Source organism: Cryptomeria japonica, chromosome 3 (assembly GCF_030272615.1).
Source record: "Cryptomeria japonica chromosome 3, Sugi_1.0, whole genome shotgun sequence".
In the NCBI taxonomy this organism is placed as follows: domain Eukaryota; kingdom Viridiplantae; phylum Streptophyta; class Pinopsida; order Cupressales; family Cupressaceae; genus Cryptomeria; species Cryptomeria japonica.
The window spans coordinates 791627926-791655507 of NC_081407.1; the positions used below are offsets into that span (position 1 = coordinate 791627926).

General features: G+C 33.2%; 1 protein-coding gene across 1 annotated transcript; it reads left to right on the forward strand.

Moving 5' to 3' along the window:
- Positions 1–12568: 12568 nt before the first annotated feature.
- On the forward strand, positions 12569–14969 carry LOC131069591 (uncharacterized). The gene has a single exon (XM_058005096.2). It carries the CDS (start codon positions 12727–12729, stop codon positions 14776–14778), a length of 2052 nt encoding a protein of 683 aa, XP_057861079.2. The 5' UTR covers positions 12569–12726; the 3' UTR covers positions 14779–14969.
- The last annotated feature ends 12613 nt before the right edge of the window (positions 14970–27582 follow it).

The following is a 27582-nucleotide window of genomic DNA, read 5'->3' on the forward strand; positions in this document are numbered from 1 at the left end:
TATCACCCTTGTCTAGTAGATCTTGAACCAAGTTATTTAACCTTAGGCAATCAATGGTGCATGACGTTTGCTTCTATGATATTTGCAATGATGTGCTTCATTCCACCATGATGGTTTGACTTGTGGTTCAAAATCCTTTGTGTTTAGAAATGTGACAAGTTTTTTTCCCAAAAGTTCTTTGAATGCTGATTCAAGTGATTTCCCCAAAGGTGTGAATTTCCTTCGATATGGTGTAGGAGCTGGTTTTGTGTTATTATTTACTTGATTGTTGATTGGTGCAGTACCTGATAGGTTCAATACTGGTTGTTTTGCTTTCATATTGTGAGAGTCTACTACACCATCATTGACGATATTCTTTGTCTTTATCCAAAATTTGGACTTGTCCTGGTTGTTGTTGTTGTTATTGCAGTTGTTTGAAGAACTGCTGCCTTCCTTAGAGAATTTTAAAACTCCTTTTTTAATCAAGGCCTCTTCTATTTTAATACGATTAAATTGATCAATTTCTTGAAGCTAGGTGAACATTGTCATTGGAGTTGATAACTCATTTTGCCACTAAGATTGTCAATAAAGATATCCATATTTTCCTTTTCAGGCACTGGATGGGGGTATCTAGAAATCAATTGTCTCCATCTTTGCAAGAATATCATGATTGGCTCATTGTTTTTCTATTTGGTATTGCAAATATCGAGCATGGTTATCTCATGTGGGATATTGTAAGAGTATTGTGACACAAATTTGTTTACATTATTCAAATGATCTTAGGGCTGGTGTGAGTTTTGAGGGCCATTCCATAGTTTTTTCACCTAGACTTCTTGGAAACAATCTCACTATGTAGGTGTCATTGTGTTTGAATTCCAAAATCATGGCACAAAACTCTCTTACATGATCTTGGGGGTCAGTTTTGCCATTATACTTGTCATATTTAGGAATTTCACAATTGGGTGGAAATGGTATCATATTCAAGCTTCAATCAAATGGGTAGTGACAAATATCCTCTAAGGAATATTTTTTGTTGTCCCTTGTTGCATGTCTTGCATCTGTTGCTGAAGAGCTTGGTGATGTTAGTCATAGGGTTGTTTTCATCCTGGTTATCATGGTGATGTGTTCTTGGTTCCTCTCTTGTTCCATGATTTGTTTGCCTTAACTAATCCATGTCAAAATCTGCAGGGATTTTAACACCCTTGCTCACTAGCGTGAGGAAGTATTTTTTCTTGTCTAATTCTATAAGCTTTTCCATAAGTTTTTGAAAGATGACATTGTATTGGGCCTCTTGATTGAGATCCTCAATGATCTAATCCTCATTAGTATTTCGATATTTAGAGAAGGGGTTGACTTCTATATATCCCATGATTGATTCAGGATTTGTTTCTTGTTCTTTTGACTTTTAAGATTGAGTATAGATGGGCATGTGAATGGTCTACTTGAAATGTGATTCAATAAGTGATTGGATCTTCGAGTAGATAAGCCAAATTGATCTTTCCTCCTTTGTTAAGACATTGTGATAGTGCCGACCTTTGTGAGAAGGCACATGTTTTCAAGGATTCCTCATCAAAATCAGTTCCTTGAACGTGTTGATAATTATGGAAACAATGTAAGAAATTGCAATGCTTTAGAAGGAGTTTGCAGTTTATGTAGAGAAATTTTCTTTTTTTGAAGATATTCTTTTGACTAGGCTCTTTCCTCTTTAGATCAGTCTTTTGACAAATATTCTTCCTCTTTAAGTGTTGAGGGGTGGTCATATGAGTGATCAAAGTTTCAATTTTGGATAGGTTGATTTGAGAATAAATACCTTGTTTTGACACCCAAGATTACTAGATCGAATAGAGGGTTCGATATTCACCTATTGATATGACTAAGTGTGTCAAATAATGTAATGAAGTTCTTAGATGAAGGATGATTTATCCTGATATTGGAAACTAGATTGATTTGACTAACTTGGATAACTAGCTAAGTATTTGATGTTGTTATTGGTTGAAATTGTGAAACTTAGATCACTAGTTGATATCCTCTGGTTTTGTGTACAACAATCCTATCTATGACAATTGAATCTGAAAGAACACCCAAAAGGGTATCCAAATCAAGTTTTAGATCTCTGAGATTTGTCTTAGAAATATTCTCTACTACAAATGTGCCAAAGTATATGCACTACAATGTTGTTGAAATGCATTACTTCAGATGTCAAATGTGCCACTATACTAATCAAGTACGCTACAATTTTGGTCGAATGCACTAAGAGATAAAGAAAGTGCACCAAAGGAATCCTTAAATGCCTGATAGAAATTGTCAAATGTGCCAATTTGTGAGATTTTCTGATTTTTGCCAGCTTTGAAGTCATTTTTTATTTTGTTGGATTTTTAGCAAGATGTTTGTGTGATATCTGACAAGGACATAGAAAGCACTCATAAATACAATAGAAAATTTGTCTTCAATCTAAACATGAAGTGTATGCTCTGAAGGATCTTTTCAAATCCTCTTTTGTTTTCACTAGAATTGAATAAGAATACACATCAATCAGACTTACTAATCTCAAGGGTCATCAATAATACCATAGCCCACACTTGATACTCCATCTCAAACAACCCTCTCACACCCTAAGGTGTGCTCATTTTTTCCCCTTTTTCCAGAAGTTGAACCAAAGATAATTGCTTCTCAATTGGATCATTTTCTTGGGAGATATATGGTGAATGTCTTGGGGGCGGATTCTTCCCCACCCCTGCACTATGATATTAGAATGTTTGAATAACTAACTCAATGAGGGTTCTAGTTCTAAGTTTGGTAGAAAAGATTCCATTTGGCATGTCATAGATAAACTCCCTTAGGAGGATTCTCAACCTTTAGTACAAATACTTTACATATCTCAAGGATACTGGAGGAAGGTTATCAATGCAAAACTACTGTTTGACATGATTTTTATGACATCCACATTTGATTATAGTGGGTTAGATTACTTGTCTTTAGTCGTTCCCTACTTAGGTCTTTCCCCTCTCACCGACCTTATGGGATTCTCGAGAGGGCAGGCTTGCTATAGGTGTTATCTTATTGCAAGAAATGAAAGAAAGAAAGTAAATAGTGAGTTTGGCTTTTTGATCACCCAATTAAGGGGAGAGCATATACGTATGACTTTCGATACATGGAAGGCAAGTTGTTGTTTTTAATCCTTCATTTCAATGGTGATATAATTGCTATTTGGAGATGTTACTCCAACAAACATGGTGCTCCTTTTAATCCAACATAGAAATTGTTCGAAAAAATTACTATAATAATCTTTGAAATTTTTTTGAACCTCTTTTTAAAACTTGAAATTGATGAAACCAAAGTGGCTTGTTTTTTTTAGGTTGCAAGATACAACATTGATTGTTCTTTTTAATCCCTTTGAGATAAAAAAAATAAATTTGTTTTGTTCTTTTTATAAAGCACCAAAGTAAGTGTGAACTAACTTGCAAGAAAGACAAATGTTTGATTTGTTGTTCTTTTTACTTTTTACAAGAAAGTAAGGTGAGATTCTTTTTAAGCACCAAAAAATAAAAACAAATAAAAAAATTAGATTCCTTTTAATCACCAAAACATAAATGAGGTTCATTTTAAGCTTTTACAATAATAAAGATGAGTTCTTTTTAATCCTATTTGTAAAAGAAAATTAAAAAGAAATAAATCTAGGATTCTAAACTACCTCCTTGGACCCTGCAAACAAGTGTCAAAACCTACAAAAACTTGTTAGCAAAATCAATTATGATGGTGGGCTTCACAAGCCTAAATTTTTTATCTGAGTTACAAATGCTCCATTCTCTATTTCAAATGTGCTAGAACAAATATTGAATGCACTAAATAATTTTCTAGATGCGCTAGAAGAAAAATCAAATGTGCTACAAGACATGTTAAAAGTGCTACAAAAGATATCAAATGTGCTATGGAATGTATTAAGGGAGCTATAAAAAAGATTGAATGCGGCAACATAAATTATAAATGTGCTACTGAATATTGTGAATGCACTAGGAAATTTATCGAATCCACTAAAATGTTTGTGTTTCTGGGCTACGTGAAACTTGTGGAAATTTTTTGTTAAACAGTGGGTTTCCCCATGGTGGGCACCAAAAATGTATGTAGGAAAGGAGGGTTAGTCAATCAAGAGCACAAACATCCTGCATACCAATGAAACATTACAAAATAGAGACCTAATTGACCAAACAAGCTAAATCATTAGTCTCCTAAGATTGTTCCATTGTTCTCTATCTCCAAGGATTCTTCAAACTAAGGTTGTTCTTAGATTACTTGAGCACTTGATCTTTAGAATGACTACCTAAAGAACGAGGGATGCAATTGATAAAGATCTAAATGCAAGTGCAACTAAGATCTATGATATGAATATGGAAAATATAGGATATGATAAAACATGGTGAAGCTAGGATGAGATTATGCTAACATGATATACTACACTAACATGATATGCTATACTAACATGATAATTAACTAGTAAAATGCTCCTAAATGACTAAACTTGCAAAGAGGAAGCAAAGAAGAATTCTTGATAACTTGTAAACAAGAAAATTAGATAACCTGGATGCAATAACCTGGGATCTTGATAATGAAGAAATGAGGCTTTTTTATAGAAGAAATGGGCAAGTGGATGGCCAAGACTGAATTGGCTTATGAAGGGCTAGGATTGAATGATTTTCAATCCATGTGGGAGTTTCAACCCAATCCCATGTTGACAAGTGTCGCTATGAGAAGGCTTGAGAGGAGGTGAAATAAGCATTAAATGATTGAGAAGACATGAGGGTTACCCTCATGTGGTTGGGTTATTGGATAAAGATATTATCCAATGAAAAAAGTTATGGAACAATGGGTAAACTATTGTACAAATTTTAACCATGGTCAAGGGGACAAGCAATGTGGGTTAGTGTGTTGAAGAAGGGAAGTCTTGTAAGAGCATTAAATGCTTTTTGAAGACTTTGATAGTTAAATTTCTTGAAGGGAGAAAACCTTGAAGGCTTATGTAAGAGCCTTCCAAGTTTGGAGGACTTTGCAAGCTAACTTTTTGGAGAAATAAGTCCTTTAAAATAATTTTGGAAGACTTTTTCCTATTTTGAGAAGTGACTTCCTCTTATTTAGGAATGTGACAATGATTAGGATAGAATTTGGTTAATTAAGAGGGATTTTGGAGGTTCTAGAAGAATGATTAGCATGCAAGTGGGTTTTGTAGGTGAATGCAATTGGGAGGGTTTTGAGAATTTTCAATTAAATGGAGCAACTTGCATTTGTAGGAAAATATAAGTGGGTTGGGGATTTATATAGAAATATTGATTTATTTATATAAGAAGATGTATTTAATCAAATATAAATTTAATTAAATGTGGGAAAGGGGATTTAATTAAATAAATAGGATTAGAAGAATTCAGCTAGGTGAATTAAATCAAATAAATCAAATAATTTATTTAATTAATAGTTTAAAGGATGCATTAATTAAATGTTAATTTAATTAATAGTCGGATAAATGATAATTAAACAAATATAAAATTCATTTAATTAAGAGGATGGAAATAGGTGTCTACAAATATAAATCTTTAATAAACATTGATAATATTTAGTTTTTAATAAGGCATAATATTTATATACTAGACTCTTGAAAAGAAATGTTCAGTTAGGAAGTAAGATGCTTTTATTATAAATCCACAAATGACGCATCAACTTATAATGAAGTTCATAACTTGAAGGTTGCTCACACATGGAGAAAAAATCAACATTAAATCTTAAATTTAATGTCTATTAACTTAAATATTACAATATACCATCACTAAAAAGTTTATTCTCTATCAATTTCTTTTCCAGATATGATATGTTTTGACAACCTTTAAAATTTGGTTGACCTTGAAAATATCCAAAAACATAAATTCGATCAAAGAATAGGCTATCAGCTAAAAATAATTATTCCCAGATAATTATATTTAAAATTCAATGTCCATCTTCAAAACATTTAGAAGCTCTTCACCATATCCCTTGCCAGTCAAATCTCTGTCAATCACTTCCCTTTCATGCACATTTTCATCACATTGATTACCCACATTCTGCATATTTACCAAATCACTTTTAACTGAATTTTTGATGAAATCCTCCTTCATTATGCTCTGATGAGCCTCCATACCTTACCTCAAAGATTCCATTTTTGTTAAGTTTTTGTAACTATTGTACAAACATTTGAATTTTTTTGCATTACCCTCTTCTCAAGGTTAGTGTAGGAAGTTGTTTTGTTACTTAACTTCCTTACAATGTTTAACTGTCATAAGCTCTTTTAACGCTATGTATATGCTATGTTTTTTTTTAATCTACTTGAACTTGACTCGGCTATAATTAATATTGTTATGTGATACTTGTTACTCTCTATTTTTTTTCTTATTTATTTGCAGTTCCCAATATTTATTTTGTATTCACTTTGATGAATAAAGAAAAGTTTTTTAATAAAATGAACAGAAACTTAAGACTCTACAACACCGAAAAGATAAACACTCAAATCTTTGAACCATCATCCTTACCAATATTGTCATATATGCATTCAACTTTAACTACTTAGAAAATCTAAGTTTATCGTCGATCTAAATTGTCAACAACATAAGATCTCTTATGTTCACACATTGAAATTTGAAATATAATCAAAACTACTACTATCACCATTTGTAAAGGATGTTCACATTATCAACAAAATATTATAATAATAAGCGGATGATCCGCACATATGTCATGTAATATAATAAGCAAGAGATTATAGTAAAGGAAAAAATACTTGTTAGAAATGTTGTATGGGACAATTGACATACTCTCCAAACTCGCCCATGACTAAACTGGCTCCAAAAAGTGGTTATAAAACTCATGTTGTTGATTTTTCTAAAAATTATAGATCATTGATCATGATCAATAGAACAAGCTGCGGCTTTGATTTTTTCGAAAAATCAATAACACGAGTTTGATAACCACTTTTTGGAGCCAGTTTAGCTACGTCCTCTGAACTCTATACAATTCACTCATTTGAATTGCTTGTGCTTTGAAAATTATTATTATATTTAATTAATTAATTAATTTTTAAAAATTTATATTAGTGTTTTAGCTAAATAATATTTAATTATGCCGAGAGGCATCTACAATGACATCAAAATGCCTGTAAACAAAAATCCATTTTTGAAACAATTTGACATGCAAATGATTGGTAAATGCAGTAAATATGCCATGTTTAAGTTTTTGTGGAGGTGTCATTTTATTAATCCTGTTGGTGTAAATAATTATTCATCTTGGATATTATTTTATTAATCAAAATTGTCATGTCTAATTAAATAAATATTTTATTTATTTAATTATCTAAGCCTAATTCTTCTATTAATTAAATAAATTTTTATTTATTTAATTAATTCATTTATCCTCTTCTAGCCTTATTTCTCATTTAAATAAATACATTTATTTATTTAAATTATCCCTTTCCTAAATTAAATAAATATTTTATTTATTTAATTGTCCCACTTCTACTATTAATTAAATAAATCTTTATTTATTTAATTAATTCATTAGCTTTTTCTACACATGACATATGTCATTCATCTCTTAATTCATACACTACCTACCTCTTTCATTATTTTGGTATTTCTTATACCTACCCTCTAATCCTAGCCGACCTCTCTTTTTACACCTCTCAATCTTAACCCTCCATTTCTTATTGTGTCTTCTATTTAAGGAGATGCTTTCTTCATTGTCAAACCCTAATGACACATGCTAATGATCTTTCATGCAACTTGGCTATACTACGATCCTACTTGCAACCACATTCCGTTCTTTGTTGAGCTCTTGTGCATACAAAAAATCTGAGAGCAAGTATATCAAGCAAGATCAATGGAGATAGGAAGAATGGAGATCAAAACCCTATTGGACATGTGATGGTATAATCTTTGTGATGTTGAGTTATTTTGCATTGTCTTAGGTAATCTTCATATGTTATGGTGGATCTTTGTTCATTGTTAGGCTAGGGTTTAGTGGTTGGATTCATTTAGTCTTTCAATATTGTTATTATTGCTATCCATTTTCACCATAAACATATGCCATGTTTAAGTTTTTGTGGAGGTGTTATTTTATTAATCCTGTTGGTGTAAATAATTATTCATCTTGGATATTATTACACTTTACTTAAGTTTACTTAGGTAATGCATTTCATAGTAGTTTGGGTATGAGACACTTAGGGAAGTGTGCACATAGGGATAGAGCTTGTAGGAGAAATTCCACCTTTTGTGGTCTTATTTTGTTGTAACACTCCACATTCGGTGGGTCATCCACCTCTTGTGGAATATTATATTATTTCTCCTACCTACCCTTAGTATTTCTTACCTACCCTTGTTTCTCATTGAGCCACATGTCATATTTGTGTGCTCATACATCCATATGGCCTTGCCTATATAAGCAGGCCTCTATTCATTGTACTGGTTAATCCAATTGATCACTTTGCATATTGATGAGAATACAGTTTGTTCTTGTCATTCTATTGTCTCTTTTATGCTTTTCATTGTGCCCTTGATCTTGGCAAAATCCTACAAATCCAAATAAAATAGAACCATCACCACTTGTCTGCAACCAGACTCACAACTTTTTGCATGCAACAATTTAATGGATTTGTATTGTTGGTGTTTAGTATTTTAGAAAAATATTTATTTTACAATGATTGTTTTCTATTATAAGATATCTCTCGGCATATTTTACATTAATTTTTTTAATAGGAGTATAATAGTAATTAATATAAAATTTACAACATAAATAAATAAATGTGATTGAAAACATCAATAGAAAAAACATACAGTTGAATTTAAAAATACTCTTACACAATATCTTAATAGTTAATAATTTAAAGATCTTTGAACAAGTTGCAGTTTTTTTGTAGTGTGTTAAATTATATAAACATACTAAGATTTAATTGTGTGATTTTCAGATCTAATATATTAATCCAATTTTTAATCCATATTTCATAAATAATAGTTTACAAAAATTTATTTCTCATAAACATAAATAAAAAATAACTCTTATTTAACTCTATCATTTTCTATAGATACAATAAATAAATTAGAACAATGTTACAAACTTAATATATGATGTAAAATTTCAATCACACACACACACTCACACACACACACACACACACACACCCACACACACACACGCGTGCACACACACACACACACACACATGAGGGTCAAACTCATCTTTTTTTAATATTAGCGTTTTGTATAAGCTTAGTAATACTTATAAAATTCGAGAAACATGGTTGAATTTTATCTTATAGTTTACAATTTTATTGACTTTAAAAATGCAATAAAATTTGTTTTAATAAAAAATTATTGTTTTGTTTCTAATGACAATGTTTAAACATTTAGGTATCTAAGAAGTCTTCATAATTTCTCAAAGCAATTGAAAAATTTTATTTAAAAAAAAATAATCACTTGATAGTGTCATATTATTTTATTTAGTAGGTGAAAAATCAAGATTAGATATTTGTAATTCTCATAACGACCATTTACCTAATTTCCCAATTTTAACAGTTTATATAAATTAAATTAAAGTTTGATAGATCTCTTTATCATAAATTTTGAAAACCAAACATTAAAAATTAAGTCATAGATACCATACCTTATTCTTAATTATTAATGAAAAAGTTTATTTATATCTAATTTATATTGGTCAAACTTGAGTGCTTTATATCTTCTTTATAGTTTAGATTTCTAACATATAAATTTTTTATTTATATTAACCGAATAATAATTCAAATTAAAATTTACTACTACTAATTGCAAAATATATTTTTTTCTTATTTAAATGTTCTTTATATAAAACAGATTGGTGTGGTGTTGTGTTGATTTTGTGTTGGGTGAATTTGTTTAAGCTATATGAATCACGTTTGGTGACTGACCCATATTCCCTTTCTATAATGTTTAGAGGAGTCATGTTAACCCTCTAATAAACTAACGAAATATTGACTTTTTATGGTAATAAGGAGCATAGTTTTTACAGTTTTAGGTGGTTCTGCATTTTATATTCCCTAAATATAGGAGGAATTGTAGGGTCAATTGATAACTAACCCTCAGAGTCTCTGAATAAATAATTGATCACTCTGCTTGTGGCTTTCATTTGAAATATATATAATATTATCCTTTTCACGCTCTGTTTTGCTGACGTGATGTTTTCTTCTGGTTAGTAGAATGGTTTGTATGACTCGGAGTAAAATAATCCTTTTAAGAAAAGTAGAATCGTTTTGATAACTAAAGATGCCAAGCTCAGAGGATCCGCACAGACATCACCAGGAGTTTAAATAAACTTTATAACTGAATACTTGTCCACAATAAAACTACTAAAATCTGCGTTCATGATCAAAATTAAGTTGATACCCTAATTAACTATTCCTGATTGCGACCCAATTCCAACCCAATGACTATTCAATCTTGATTTTAATGTGTGCCTTCCACATCCATATATGTAAGGTATACGGATAAGTTTCATATGAATTTAAAAATATTATAGCATTGCATGAGTAGTGTAACCGATTAGACACTCCTCCATTATGATATGTTTGATCAATTCTGGTAAACGGTATATATGCAAGATGGCATCTTTATGGGTCAATTATTATTTTAAAAAGCTGATTGTACCTACACTAATAGATAAATTTAATCTATTATATAAAAATAACAATCCACTGAATTTAATTATAAATTTAAAAAGGTTTTTTTTTGTTTTTTTTTTGAGGAATTGATTTTTTTTTTTTGTGAAAAATTGTATATACATGTTTTTAATTATTTATTTATTTGTTTTCAATTCACTTTAATTGGACTGGTCTTAATCTAATGACCAATGCATAAGTATACTTTTTCATGGAAGTTGACAAAGAACGTTATTTTGGCCTTATTCCATCTCTACATATATCAAGAGTTTCAACTTCCACCATTCACCATTCCTAACTACTTTTTTTTCTAATCGTATTCAATTTTACTTAATTTATACTTCGAATATTCATTTCCACTTCTTTACTGGAACAACTTGATTAATATTTTATTTAATTTATACAATTTTCTTTGGATGGCGTATTTAATTTATCGCTATCTCTTTCCTCCAACGTACTTGGTTGGTGGCTTATTTCCTCTATGATTATTGCAACGGATCCACAGTTTTGTGGTGTATTTTTCTTCTATTGTTTGACGCATCCATAAATATTCAATATTCATATCCATAAATTTTTAGCAATGATGACTTTAGATATATTGTCGCTGTCTTATGTCATTCTTTCTTTATCATAAATGATGCCGTATCAATTTGCCAGACACTGTCTTCAGATATTTACTCGCTGTATTATCTCATTACACTATCAACCAAACCAGGCAAGATGATTTGAATGATCCATTATATTTCCCACTGACAGATTGTTGTACTACAAGAGAAGATTCCCAATGCATTTATCACGGTGATTGGTAAAGATCAGTGCCATTGGTTATTGGGGTGCAAGCAGAGAGAGATATGGTCAAATTTACTGTTTGGTTATTGGGGTGCAAGGGAGAGAAAGAGCCATTGATGAACAAAACAAGCTTGTCCATCTCATATAGGATACGCCTTCGGCGTAAATTATAACATTCATAGCGATCTTGTTTTTTAATCTGCCTTGCTACTTCATGCAGTCTGGATTGTGCTATTTCTTTTTAAAATGAAAAGACACTTCACTATTTTATTTGACAAATCAATTTATCCTGCTGTTTCATATGCGCTGAACTCTGCCACTTCTTTTAATGTGAAAAAACTACTTGACCATTTTATCAGACATATCAATTGATGATACGTAATACAGACAGGACCGTGCAACTTCTTTTAAAAGTGAAAAGACGTGAAAAGACCACTACATCCGTTTGTCTTCCCAGGAGCCAGTGCTTTCATCGATTATTGTCAGGCATATTAATAATAACACTTGCAGCTGCTGTCAGGCACGCTGGTGAAAAAGGAAAAAGTAAGTTATAATCACTCAACAGGGAGATAAATACAGACCCTCTACCATTTTGTCCGCTGCATAGCCAGTGCCGGCGTGCTGATGGGTTCGATCGTGGTGGCCGTGTACGGTTTGATTTGACAATCATTGGCAGTTCCCGCAGTGGATGTACGTTTGCACAGCAGGAGGGAAGATGGTGCGGTCATGGCATGGGGGACATCCATGGAGAAGGCATGGCATGCGCGGGCCATTTTGTCCGCTGCATAGCCAGTGCCCAATATGACTAGACGGTAGCTTGGATGACAACCATCCTTGTTGCATGAGACACATCCGAACAAATTTAATTTTTAATTAAAACAGAATTGGACTTTGACTCTTGGGAACAAGCTCAAAATCAAACAGAATGGCAAGGCTGTATTGACAGCTGTTTACTGTCTTATTCTTGATAATCTTTTGACTATATTTTTATGCATTTTTTCAATTAAAAAAGAAAACGGCAAAAAAAATGGCAGTGTATATCCGGATGCACTTCTGTTTTCTTGTCAAAGGAAGTTGAATTTGATTCTTTCCAGGACTCTAGAGACGTCACTGCTCAGGTCACACCTCAATCAGCTAAACACGAAGCGGCAGCTTATATACTGATACCTGTTTCATCCTAAGCATTCTGGAATAAATCTTGGTACAGAAAAGTATTTTATTGCCTTGCATAGAATTCATTTATCGTGGGTGAAGTTGCAACAATGGCGGTGGTGGAGAGGAAGTTGGAAGGGCAAGTTGTGTTTTCTGAAATTGGTCGCACGCATTATGGATTCGATGTTTTCACAATCGATCTTCCTCGTGACTTGAATGAGGTGAAATCTGTGAAGCTCAAAGACAAAAGACTAACAGACGGAAGATCTGTTAACTACAATGCTCAATTTGTGGCCATCGAAGATATCAAGCTCTTCCTTCGACACCAAGATCACGATTTTGCAAAGTCTGAGTTGGAGATTAATGACGAAGAGGAGAGCTTGGTATTTGTCTCGGAGCGAACTGGAAGCGCCAGAATACACTTGAGCGCAGCCATTAAAACAGAGGAAGATAATTCTTCGAGAAGAGTAACTGTGGGTTCTCTGAAGGAAGTCGGCGGATTCTTCTTCGACAGGCCCCTTGTCAACAATGGAAAAGTCTTTTTCGTATCGACTCGAGAGAAACCTGCTTATCAAGCTATTGGAAGCTGGTCTGCAGTCTACTCTACGTCTCTCAAAACAGGGGCAACAGTTCGGCTTACTCCTCCCGGTGTTACCGACTTCAGTCCCTCCATTTCTCCCTCTGGAAAATGGCTGATGGTTGCCTCTTACGGCAAGACAAGAGAGTGGGAGATGAAACATATTGAGGATCTCCAGACTGATCTCTATGTTTTCAGTGCAGATGACGGCTCTAACAGGAGAATGGTTGCAGAGTGGGGAGGCTGGCCGAGCTGGGCAGATGAAAATACAGTCTACTTTCACAGAAGGGCTGAAGATGGGTGGTGGAGCATCTACAGATTGAACCTTTTGGATGGAGCAATTCAACCAAAGCGGATAACGCCGCCCTCTGTTCATGCTTTCACTCCCTGCGCTTCACACACGGGGAACTGGATAGCGGTGGCTACCCGCAGACCGGAGACCAAGTTCAGGCATATTGAAATCTTCGACCTGCAGTCGAAATCTTTTATACCGGTGACCGCCTCTACCAATCCGGAGATTCATCACTACAATCCTTTCGTTTCCCCTGATTCTTCAAAGCTGGGCTTCCACAGATTCAGGGGAGAAGATGCCCAAGAGGGTGACACCATGATTCCTTTCTTAGAGCATGTGGAGTCACCCATTGCGACGCTTACAATGCAGAGAATAAACGGCTTTTTCCCGACGTTTTCTCCTGATGGGTCTCTCATAGCCTTCAATCCTGGTTTGGGTCCAATTGGTGGAGTTCACGTAGTGAAGGCAGATGGGGAGTCCAAGAGATGGAAATTGTTCAATGGCCCTGCATTTGCTGTTTCATGGAATACCAAGAAAAGTGGGCTTTTATATGCGTCTGTTGGTCCCATTTTTGCTTCGGATAAAACTACAGTTCATGTAATATCAATCCGCTTTAATCCAGACGACTTGGGAGAAGAGGGCGATGTCAGATCAGAGGTGAAGATTTTGACCAAAAATGGCACCAACAACAATGCCTTTCCTTTTGCATCTCCAGATGGGAAACAATTGGTCTTCAGATCGGGGAGATCTGGGCACAAGAATCTGTACATAATGGATGCAGAGGAGGGCGAGGAGAGCGGGATTCGAACCCTGACTGAAGGCCCCTGGATTGACACCATGCCCTCCTGGTCTCCCGACGGTCAATGGATTGGATTTTCTTCTAATCGGGACAATCCCCATGAATCGACCTACTTTAGCGCGTATTTAGTTCATCCAGATGGATCGGGGCTACACAGAGTGCCGGGCACCGAGAAGGAAAGAATCAACCATGTCTGCTTCAGCCCCGACTCTAAAAGTCTTCTTTTTACTGCGAATTTAAGCGGAGTTTCGGCAGAGCCAGTTTCTCTGCCCAATCAATTCCAACCTTATGGAGAACTTTTTTTGTCTGCGTTGGATGGAAGTGATTTGCAGAGGTTAACTTTCAATGCGTATGAAGATGGGACTCCTGCATGGCACAAGGGTTGTAATGTCGAGCAAATTGATTTTCAGTCTCTGAATTTAACTGATAAGAAAATATTAGGGGAAAAGCTGAAAGCCGATTTTGATGAACCAGGGTGGCTTGCAGAACCGTAGAGCTGTGACATATGACCAAAATTACTTTGAATAATTGGCATATGGCCAAGATTACAAAGCTTTTTAGTGATCTGTGTTCTGCATTTTCTGTGTGTTTTCTACTGACATTTGGAATCTTTGCAATAGGTATTGCCGCAATGTCTTATCTTGTTGCAATGACCAGGTAATACAAAATATATATTTGGATTTTACACAGGTGGATGGTGCACCGACTTTTTGATAGAGAAGATTGACTGGAACGACCACCTACACCCATTCTTGTGCTGTTTCCATTCGCATTTTCTGTTCGTGTTATTTTAATTATGGTTTAAAATTCATGTTGTAAGTATCTAAATGGTGTTGAATTCAAATCTTTTTATATATTTCAATATTTAAAACAATTCTACGAACTATCTTCTTTTCCACTTTTTCCATTTCAAATATATAAAGAACATTGAAATAAGAAAAAAATATATTGTGCAATTAGTAGCAGTAAATTTTAATTTGAATTATTATTCGTTTAATATAAATAAAAAATTTATATGTTAGAAATCTAAACTATAAAGAAGATATAAAGCACTCAAGTTTGACCAATATAAATTAGATATAAATAAACTTTTTCATTCATAATTAAGAATAAGGTATGGTATCTACGACTTAATTTTTAATGTTTGGTTTTCAAAATTTATGATAAAGAGATCTATCAAACTTTAATTTAATTTATATAAACTGTTAAAATTGGGAAATTAGGTAAATGGTCGTTATGAGAATTACAAATATCTAATCTTGATTTTTGACCTACTAAATAAAATAATATGACACTATCAAGTGATTATTTTTTTTTAAATAAAATTTTTCAATTGCTTTGAGAAATTATGAAGACTTCTTAGATACCTAAATGTTAAAACATTGTCATTAGAAACAAAACAATATTTTTTTATTAAAACAAATTTTATTGCATTTTTAAAGTCAATAAAATTTTAAACTATAAGATAAAATTCAACCATGTTTCTCGAATTTTATAAGTATTATTAAGCTTAGACAAAATGCTAATATTAAAAAAAGATGAGTTTGACCCTCATATATTTGTGTGTGTGTGTGAAATTATATGTGTGTGTGTAATTGAAATTTTACATCATATATTAAGTTTGTAACATTGTTCTAATTTATTTATTGTATCTATAGAAAATGATAGAGTTAAATAAGAGTTATTTTTTTATTTATGTTTATGAGAAATAAATTTTTGTAAACTATTATTTATGAAATATGGATTAATATATTATATTTGAAAATCACACAATTAAATCTTAGTATGTTTATATAATTTAACACACTACAAAAAAACTGCAACTTGTTCAAAGATCTTTAAATTATTAACTATTAAGATATTGTGTAAGAGTATTTTTAAATTCAACTGTATATTTTTTGTATTGATGTTTTCAATCACATTTATTTATTTATGTTGTAAATTTTATATTAATTACTATTATACTCCTATTAAAACAATAAATGTAAAATATGCCGAGAGATATCTTATAATAGAAAACAATCATTGTAAAATAAATATTTTTCTAAAATACTAAACACCAATAATACAAATCCATTAAATTGTTGCACGCAAAAAGTTGTGAGTCTGGTTGCAGACAAGTGGTGATAGTTCTATTTTATTTGGATTAATAAAATAACACCTCCACAAAAACTTAAACATAGCATATTTACTGCATTTACCGATCATTTGCATGTCAAATTGTTTCAAAAATGGATTTTTGTTTACAAACCTTTTAATGTCATTGTAGATGCCTCTCGGCATAATTAAATATTATTTAGCTAAAACACTAATATAAATTTTATAAAATTAATTAATTAATTAAATATAATAATATTTTTCAAAGCGCAAGCAATTCAAATGAGTGCATTGTATAGAGTTCAGAGGATGCAGCTAAACTGGCTCCAAAAAGTGGTTATCAAACTCGTGTTATTGATTTTTCGAAAAAATCAAAGCCGCAGCGTGTTCTGTTGATCATGATCAACGATCTATATTTTTCAGAAAAATCAACAACGCGAGTTTTATAACCACTTTTTGGAGCCAGTTTAGTCATGGGCAAGTTTGGAGATTATGTCAATTGTCCCATACAACATTTCTAACAAGTATTTTTGCCTTTACTATAATCTCTTGCTTATTATATTACATGACATATGTGCGGATCATCCGCTTATTATTATAATATTTTGTTGATAATGTGAACATCCTTTACAAATGGTGATAGTAGTAGTTTTGATTATATTTCAAATTTCAATGTGTGAACATAAGAGATCTTATGTTGTTGACAATTTAGATCGACGATAAACTTAGATTTTCTAAGTAGTTAAAGTTGAATGCATATATGACAATATTGGTAAGGATGATGGTTCAAAGATTTGAGTGTTTATCTTTTCGGTGTTGTAGAGTCTTAAGTTTATGTTCACTTTATTAAAAAACTTTTCAAGTGAATACAAAATAAATATTGGGAACTGCAAATAAATAAGAAATAAAATAGAGAGTAACAAGTATCACATAACAATATTAATTATAGCCGAGTCAAGTTCAAGTAGATAAAAAAAAAAACATAGCATATACATAGCGTTAAAAGAGCTTATGATAGTTAAACATTGTAAGGAAGTTAAGTAACAGAACAACTTCCTACACTAACCTTGAGAAGAGGGTAATGCAAAAAAATTCAAATGTTTGTACAATAGTTACAAAAACTTAACAAAAATGGAAGCTTTGAGGTAAGGTATGGAGGCTCATCAAAGCATAATGAAGGAGGATTTCATCAGAAATTCAGTTAAAAGTGATTTGGTAAATATGTCTACAGAATGTGGGTAATCAATGTGATGAAAATGTGCATGAAAGGGAAGTCATTGACAAAGTTTTGTCTGGCAAGGGATATGGTGAAGAGCTTCTAAATGTTTTGAAGATGGACATTGAATTTTAAATATAATTATCTGGGAATAATTATTTTTAGCCGATAGCCTATTCTTTGATCAAATTTATGTTTTTGGATATTTTCGAGGTCAACCAAATTTTAAAGGTTGTCAAAACATATCATATCTAGGAAAGAAATTGATAGAGAATAAACTTTTTAGTGATGGTATATTGTAATATTTAAGTTAATAGACATTAAATTTAAGATTTAATGTTGATTTTTTCTCCATGTGTGAGCAATCTTCAAGTTATGAACTTCATTATAAGTTGATGTGTCATTTGTGGATTTATAATAAAAGCATCTTACTTCCTAACTGAACATTTTTTTTCAAGAGTTTAGTATATAAATATTATGCCTTATTAAAAACTAAATATTATCAATGTTTATTAAAGATTTATATTTGTAGACACCTATTTCTATCCTCTTAATTAAATGAATTTTATATTTGTTTAATTATCATTTATCCGACTATTAATTAAATTAACATTTAATTAATGCATCCTTTAAACTATTAATTAAATAAATTATTTGATTTATTTGATTTAATTCACCTAGCTAAATTCTTCTGATCCTATTTATTTGATTAAATCCCCTTTCCCACATTTAATTAAATTTATATTTGATTAAATACATCTTCTTATATAAATAAATCAATATTTCTATATAAATCCCCAACCCACTTATGTTTTCCTACAAATGCAAGTTGCTCCATTTAATTGAAAATTCTCAAAACCCTCCCAATTGCATTCACCTACAAAACCCACTTGCATGCTAATCATTCTTCTAGAACCTCCAAAATCCCTCTTAATTTACCAAATTCTATCCTAATCATTGTCACATTCCTAAATAAGAGGAAGTCACTTCTCAAAATAGGAAAAAGTCTTCCAAAATTATTTTAAAGGACTTATTTCTCCAAAAAGTTAGCTTGCAAAGTCCTCCAAACTTGGAAGGCTCTTACATAAGCCTTCAAGGTTTTCTCCCTTGAAGAAATTCAACCATCAAAGTCTTCAAAAAGCATTTAATGTTCTTACAAGACTTCCCTTCTTCAACACACTAACCCACATTGCTTGTCCCCTTGACCATGGTTAAAATTTGTACAAGAGTTTACCCATTGTTCCATAACTTTTGTCATTGGATAATATCTTTATCCAATAACCCAACCACATGAGGGTAACCCTCATGTCTTCTCAATCATTTAATGCTTATTTCACCTCCTCTCAAGCCTTCTCATAGCGACACTTGTCAACATGGGATTGGGTTGAAACTCCCACATGGATTGAAAATCATTCAATCCTAGCCCTTCATAAGCCAATTCAGTCTTGGCCATCCACTTGCCCATTTCTTCTATAAAAAAGCCTCATTTCTTCATTATCAGGATCCCAGGTTATTGCATCCAGGTTATCTAATTTTCTTGTTTACAAGTTATCAAGAATTCTTCTTTGCTTCCTCTTTGCAAGTTTAGTCATTTAGGAGCATTTTACCAGTTAATTATCATGTTAGTATAGCATATCATGTTAGTGTAGTATATCATGTTAGCATAATCTCATCCTAGCTTCACCATGTTTTATCATATCCTATATTTTCCATATCCATATCATAGATCTTAGTTGCACTTGCATTTAGATCTTTATCAATTGCATCCCTTGTTCTTTAGGTAGTCATTCTAAAGATCAAGTGCTCAAGTAATCTAAGAACAACCTTAGTTTGAAGAATCCTTGGAGATAGAGAACAATGGAACAATCTTAGGAGACTAATGATTTAGCTTGTTTGGTCAATTAGGTCTCTATTTTGTAATGTTTCATTGGTATGCAAGATGTTTGTGCTCTTGATTGACTAACCCTCCTTTCCTACATACATTTTTGGTGCCCACCATGGGGAAACCCACTGTTTAACAAAAAATTTCCACAAGTTTCACGTAGCCCAGAAACACAAACATTTTAGTGGATTCGATAAATTTCCTAGTGCATTCACAATATTCAGTAGCACATTTATAATTTATGTTGCTGCATTCAATCTTTTTTATAGCTCCCTTAATACATTCCATAGCACATTTGATATCTTTTGTAGCACTTTTAACATGTCTTGTAGCACATTTGATTTTTCTTCTAGCACATTTGGAAAATTATTTAGTGCATTCAATATTTGTTCTAGCACATTTGAAATAGAGAATGGAGCATTTGTAACTCAGATAAAAAATTTAGGCTTGTGAAGCCCACCATCATAATTGATTTTGCTAATAGGTTTTGGCAAGATTTGACACTTGTTTGCAGGGTCCAAGGAGGTAGTTTAGAATCCTAGATTTATTTCTTTTTAATTTTCTTTTACAAATAGGATTAAAAAGAACTCATCTTTATTATTGTAAAAGCTTAAAACGAACCTCATTTATGTTTTGTTGATTAAAAGGAATCTAATTTTTTTATTTGTTTTTACTTTTTGGTGCTTAAAAAGAATCTCACCTTACTTTCTTGCAAAAAGTAAAAAGAACAACAAATCAAACATATGTCTTTCTTGCAAGTTAGTTCACACTTACTTTGGTTCTTTATAAAAAGAACAAGACAAATTTCTTTTTTTATCGCAAAGGGATTAAAAAGAACAATCAACGTTGTATCTTGCAAGCTAAAAAAAACAAGCCACTTTGGTTTCATCAATTTCAAGTTTTAAAAAGAGGTTCAAAAAAATTTCAAAGATTATTATAGCAATTTTTTTGAACAATTTCTATGTTGGATTAAAAGGAGCACCATGTTTGTTGGAGTAACATCTCCAAATAGCAATTATATCACCATTGCAATGAAGGATTAAAAACAACAACTTGCCTTCCATGTATCAAAAGTCATAGGTATATGCTCTCCCCTTAATTGGGTGATCAAAAAGCCAAACTCACTATTGACTTTCTTTCTTTCATTTCTTGCAATAAGATAACACCTGTAGCAAGCCTTCCCTCTCGAGAATCCCATAAGGTCGATGAGAGGGGAACGACCTACGTAGGGAACGACTAAAGAGAAGTAATCTAACCCACTATAATCAAATGTGGATGTGATAAAAATCATGTCAAACAATAGTTTTGCATTGATAACCTTCCCCCAGTATCCTTTAGATATGTAAAGTCTTTGTACTAAAGGTTGAGAATCCTCCTAAGGGAGTTTATCTATGACATGCCAAATGGAATCTTTTCAAACAAACTTAGAACTAGAACCCTCATTGAGTTAGTTATTCAAACATTCTAATATCATAGTGCAGGGGTGGGGAAGAATCCGCCCCCAAGACATTCACCATATGTCTCCCAAGAAAATTATCCAATTGAGAAGCAATTATCTTTGGTTCAACTTCTCGAAAAAGGGGAAAAAATGAGCACACCTTAGGGTGTGAGAGGGTTGTTTGAGATGGAGTATCAAGTGTGGGCTATGGTATTATTGATGATCCTTGAGATTAGCAGGTCTGATTGATGTGTATTCTTATTCAATTCTAGTGAAAACAAAAGAGGATTTGAAAAGATTCTTCAGAGCATACTCTTCATGTTTAAATTGAAGACAAAATTTCTATTTTAGTTATGAGTGCTTTCTATGTCCTTGTCAGATATCACACAAACATCTTGCTAAAAATCCAACAAAATAAAAAATGACTTCAAAGCTGGCAAAAATCAGAAAATCTCACAGATTGGCACATTTGACAATTTCTATCATGCATTTAAGGATTCCTTTGGTGCACTTTCTTTATCTCTTAGCGCATCCGACCAAAATTATAGCGTACTTGATTAGTATAGTGGTGTATTTGACATCTGAAGTAATGCATTTCAACAACAGTGTAGCACATATACTTTGGCACATTTGTAGTAGAGAATATTTCTAAGACAAATCTCAAAGATCTAAAACTTGATTTGGATACCCTTTTGGGTGTTCTCTCAGATTCAATTGTCATAGATAGGATTGTTGTACACAAAACTAAAGGATATCAACTAGTGATCTAAGTTTCACAATTTCAACCAATAACAACATCAAATACTTAGCTAGTTATCCAAGTTAGTCAAATCAATCTAGTTTCCAATATCAGGATAAATCATCCTTCATCTAAGAACTTCATTACATTATTTGACACACTTAGTCATATCAATAGGTGAATATCGAACCCTCTATTCGATTTAGTAATCTTGGGTGTCAAAACAAGGTATTTATTTTCAAATCAGCCTATCCAAAATTAAAACTTTGATCACTCGTATGACCACCCCTCGACACTTAAAGAGGAAGAATATTTTTAAAAAGACTGATCTAAAGAGGAAAGAGCCTAGTCAAAAGAATATCTTAAAGAAAAGAAAATTTCTCTACATAAACCGCAAACTCCTTCTAAAGCATTGCAATTTCTTACATTGTTTCCATAACTATCAATGCGTTCAAGGAACTGATTTTGATGAGGAATCCTTGAAAACATGTGCCTTCTCACAAAGGTCGGCGCTATCACAACATCTTAACAAAGGAGGAAAGATCAATTTGGCTTATCTACTCGAAGATCCAATCACTTATTGAATCACATTTCAAGTAGACCATTCACATGCCCATCTATACTCAATCTTAAAAGTCAAAAGAACAAGAAACAAATCCTGAATCAAGCATGGGATGTATAGAAGTCAACTGCTTCTCTAAATATCTAAATACTAATGAGGATGAGATCATTGAGGATCTCAATCAGGAGGCCCAATAGCATGTCATCTTTCAAAAACTTATGGAAAAGCTTATAGAATCGGACAAGAAAAAATACTTCCTCATGCTAGTGGGCAAGGGTGTTAAAATCCCTGCAGATTTTGACATGGATTAGTTAAGGCAAACAAATCATGAAACAAGAGAAGAACCAAGAACACATCACCGTGATAACTAGGATGAAAAAAACCCTATGACTAACATCACACAACAACTCCAAGCTCTTCAGAAACAGATGCAAGACATGCAACAAGGGACAACAAAAAAATATTCCTTAGAGGATATTTGTCACTACCCATTCGATCGGAGCTTGAATATGATACCATTTCCACCCAATTGCGAAATTCCCAAACATGACAAGTATAATGGCAAAACTGACCCCCAAGATCATGTAAGAGAGTTTTGTGCCATGAGTTTAGAATTCACACACAATGACACTTACATGATGAGATTGTTTCCAAGAAGTATAGGTGGACAAACTATGGAATGGCCCTCAAAACTCACACCAGTCCTAAGATCATTTGAATAATGTAAACAAATTTGTGTCACAATACTCTTACAATATCCCACATGAGATAACCATGCTCAATATTTGCAATACCAAATAGAAAAACAATGAGCCAATCATGACATTCTTACAAAGATGGAGACAGTTGATTTCTAGATACCCCCGTCCAGTACCTGAAAAGGAAAAGATGGATATCTTTATTGACAATCTTAGTGGCAAAATGAGTTATCAACTCCAATGACAATGTTCACCTAGCTTAAAGAAATTGATCAATTTAATCGTATTAAAATAGAAGAGGCCTTGATTAAAAAAAGGAGTTTTAAAATTCTCTAAGGAAGGCAGCAGTTCTTCAAACAACAACCAGGACAAGTCCAAATTTTGGACAAAGACAAAGAATATCATCAATGATGGTGTAGTAGACTCTCACAATATGAAAGAAAAACAACCAGTATTGAACCTATCAGGTACTACACCAATCAATAATCAAGTAAATAATAACACAAAACCAGCTCCTACACCATATCGAAGGAAATTCACACCTTTGGGAAATCACTTGAATCGGCATTCAAAGAAATTTTGGGAAAAAAACTCGTCACATTCCCAAACACAAGGGATTTTGAACCACAAGTCAAACCATCATGGTGGAATGAAGCACATCATTGTGAATATCATAGAAGCAAATGTCATCGCACCATTGATTGCCTAAGGTTGAAGAACTTGGTTCAAGATCTACTAGACAAGGGTGATATAATCATTGATGGACATAAAACCAATGATGATCATGAAGCATTTAAAAATCCCCTCCCCAGTTATGACAAAGGGAAAACATCATCCTCAAACAACATAGGGGCCCATATTAATCATGTGTACAATAATGTCATCAATCGCATATCAGTATGCGACAATTAAGTCCATGTCATTAAGATCAAGGACAACCAAGAGAAAGTCTCGGTACATATGATTACACAGGCCCAATCCAAGTATGTATTGAAAGGAAACACTTCCAAAGCATCCACTTCTCTGAAAAATCAATACAGTTTGGTAGATCAACTATAGAAAACACCAGCCTAAATATCAATACTAGAGCTTCTCAAAATCTCACTAGCACAAATAGATTCTAGAGAGAGCTCTTGTAGACACTAAAGTTCCAAACAACTTGGATATTGATCAATTCCAATCCATGGTGGGGCATTTAATCATACCTTAAAATATATCATTTTTTTAACATGATGATATCTCTTTAAATCATCTGCATAATACCCCACTCCATATTGATGTTTTGGTCCATAAACATCAGCTAAAGCATGTACTAATAGATGGAGGAGTCGGCCTAAATATCTATACTTTAAACTTGTCCATGCATTGAGGTTCTCAGAAAAAGCTATTGATCCAAGGAAAAAGATAACCATAAAAATATATGATGACAAAGAAAGATCATCAGAAGGATTAGTGGTACTACCCATCCAAGTGGGACCAGTTCAGAAAGACACCATCTATCAAGTCTTGGCTATAGACTTTTCTTACAACATACTCTTGGGTCATGCTTGGATCCATGAGATGCAAGCAGTACCATCAACATATCACCAATGTTTGAAATTTTTGTACAATCGACAAGAAATATCTGTGTCAGCAAATACCAATCCCTTTCAATACTGCAACAACCTTAAAATAGCTCAGAATGTCCTAGTATCACACAACAAGGAATCTCTTGCTTCCACATCATCAAACAACAAGGATCAACTTAATTCTCTATCCATATATTTTGAGAAGAAGATGCAGTTAAAGGATAAAGGCATGGGAGAATATTCTTTTGAATCATCCTTGTGCCTATCAAAGTTGCCAATTTCACCAAGGTCTCATGGACAACCATCAACATCCAAGAAAAAATCTTCACAACCCATCAAGTTGTTTTCAATATATTGAAAACAACATCCATAAATATTCCTAACTACTTCTTTTTCTAATCGTATTCAATTTTACTTAATTTATACTTCGAATATTCATTTCCACCTCTTGACTAGAACAACTTGATTAATATTTTATTTAATTTATACAATTTTCTTTGGATGGCGTATTTAATTTATCGCTATCTCTTTCCTCCAACGTACTTGGTTGGTGGCTTATTTCCTCTATGATTATTGCAACGGATCCACAGTTTTGTGGTGTATTTTTCTTCTATTGTTTGACGCATCCATAAATATTCAATATTCATATCCATAAATTTTTAGCGATGATGACTTTAGATATATTGTCGCTGTCTTATGTCATTCTTTCTTTATCATAAATGATGCCGTATCAATTTGCCAGACACTGCCTTTAGATATTTACTCGTTGTATTATCTCATTACAATATCAACCAAACCAGGCAAGATGATTTGAATGATCCATTATATTTCCCACTGACAGATTGTTGTACTACAAGAGAAGATTCCCAATGCATTTATCACGGTGATTGGTAATGATCAGTGCCATTGGTTATTGGGGTGCAAGCAGAGAGAGATATAGTCAAATTTACTGTTTGGTTATTGGGGTGCAAGGGAGAGAAAGAGCCATTGATGAACAAAATGAGCTCGTCCATCTCATATAGGATACGCCTTCGGCATAAATTATAACATTCATAGCGATCTTGTTTTTTAATCTGACCTTGCTACTTCACGCAGTCTGGATTGTGCTATTTCTTTTTAAAATGAAAAGACACTTCACTATTTTATCTGACAAATCAATTTACCCTACTATTTCGTATGGGCTAGACTCTACCACTTCTTTTAATGTGAAAAAACTACTTGACCATTTTATCAGACATATCAATTGATGATACGTAATACAGACAGGACCGTGCAACTTCTTTTAAAAGTGAAAAGACGTGAAAAGACCACTACATCCGTTTGTCTTCCCAGGAGCCAGTGCTTTCATCGATTATTGTCAGGCATATTAATAATAACACTTGCAGCTGCTGTCAGGCGCCCTGGTGAAAAAGGAAAAAGTAAGTTATAATCACTCAGCAGGTAGATAAATACAGACCCTCTACCATTTTGTCCGCTGCATAGCCAGTGCCGGCATGCTGATGGGTTCGATCGTGGTGGCCGTGTACGGTTTGATTTGACAATCAATGGCAGTTCCCGCAGTGGATGTACGTTTGCGCAGTAGGAGGGAAGGCAGTGTGGTCATGGCATGGGGGGCATCCATGGAGAAGGCATTGCATGCGTGGGCCATTTTGTCTGCTGCATAGCCAGTGCCATCATATTGCACATGTACGACACTCTTTTGACTAACCTTCACATAATTTTTTATGCGGTTATAAAAGATTTGGACTTCGACTTTTGTGTTGCTTACGAAACAAGTTCAATTTTTTTTTATAACAATGATAAGTATCGTATCAATGTTTTATTAACAATTTTAGAATAAATATATATTTTTAAATTTTAAAATAAATTTATATCTATTATATAGTCATCATCAAGACAAACGAAATGAATTTTACATGGAGTAAGATTGATCAAAAAATGATAAACAAAAGGTCTTTAGAATTGAACAACCAAAAAATAAGAGATTGGCAGAAAACCAAAAAATAGTCAATTATCATTAAGGGACTTTAGCCCCTTGGTAGTTTGCCATTCAATTTGTAGGATATCCAACCGTACTTCAAAAGAGGCATCCTTAGATCTTGGAGTATCAACACCGCCTTCAACCTAGAGGGGAAAGTTGGTGAGCTCGATCAACTACTTTGGTCTTTTTTGAAATTCTTGTCGGAGGCTACTTTGAGCTACAAACACCGCATCACATCTCTTTTGTTTTTTCTCCTTTCAACATCCCAACTCTTGTTGGAGGACATGAATGGTAAGGGCAGTATTATTAACCGAGTCCCTGTAGTAGTCCATAAGCTCTTGAATGTTCTTCATGAGAATCTCATGTTTCTCTTTTAGATTTGCAACCTCCACTTCGAACTAAGGATTCTTGGCCTCCTTTTTAATATTGTGGATTTCTTGCGTAATAGCCCTCCAAATTTTGAAGGTCTCATCCATGTTCTTGGTTTGTTCCCACACCCTATTGTGGAGATCTTCCCCATGTCAATCCCAAACTTTCTTGAAGACCAACTTCTCCAAAGTTTGAATTTTTCTCCTAGCTTGATGCAATTGAGCCATCTGCCACTTAGAAAGTTCCATGCGCATATTGAGAGCCTTGCAAATCTCTATGCCTTTTATTGAAGTCTAACACACAAAATGCATTGCATTTGGCTGGGTTTGAAAATGGGCAGCACTTTTTATTCCGTAGTGTCCTCTCTAAGAAGAGAAAGAGGAGGGGGTTCTTCATGACCATTTTGGTTAGGACAAATAGAACAAGAATTGGAATATGTCTTATAGCTCGAGGGATCTGTACTATTTTTTGTATTTGACACAAAGGAGTTCTTCAAAGGTTCAGAGTTAAACAATCCAGAGGTTCAAAGATTGTCTTTTGAAGACTTAGGGGATAAGTCAACTAGGATTCTTGGGGAGGAGTTTGAAGCCCAGATGGAAGGGTCCAAATTTGATTTAGGGACTTAAGTTGCTAAACGAGAAGCAATAATAGGGGTATGTAATTTGGGGTTGGCATGCTACATAAAAATAAAAGGATTGACAATCTTGGGTTTGGGGTTAAGCACCAGAATATATTGAAATAGATAAAG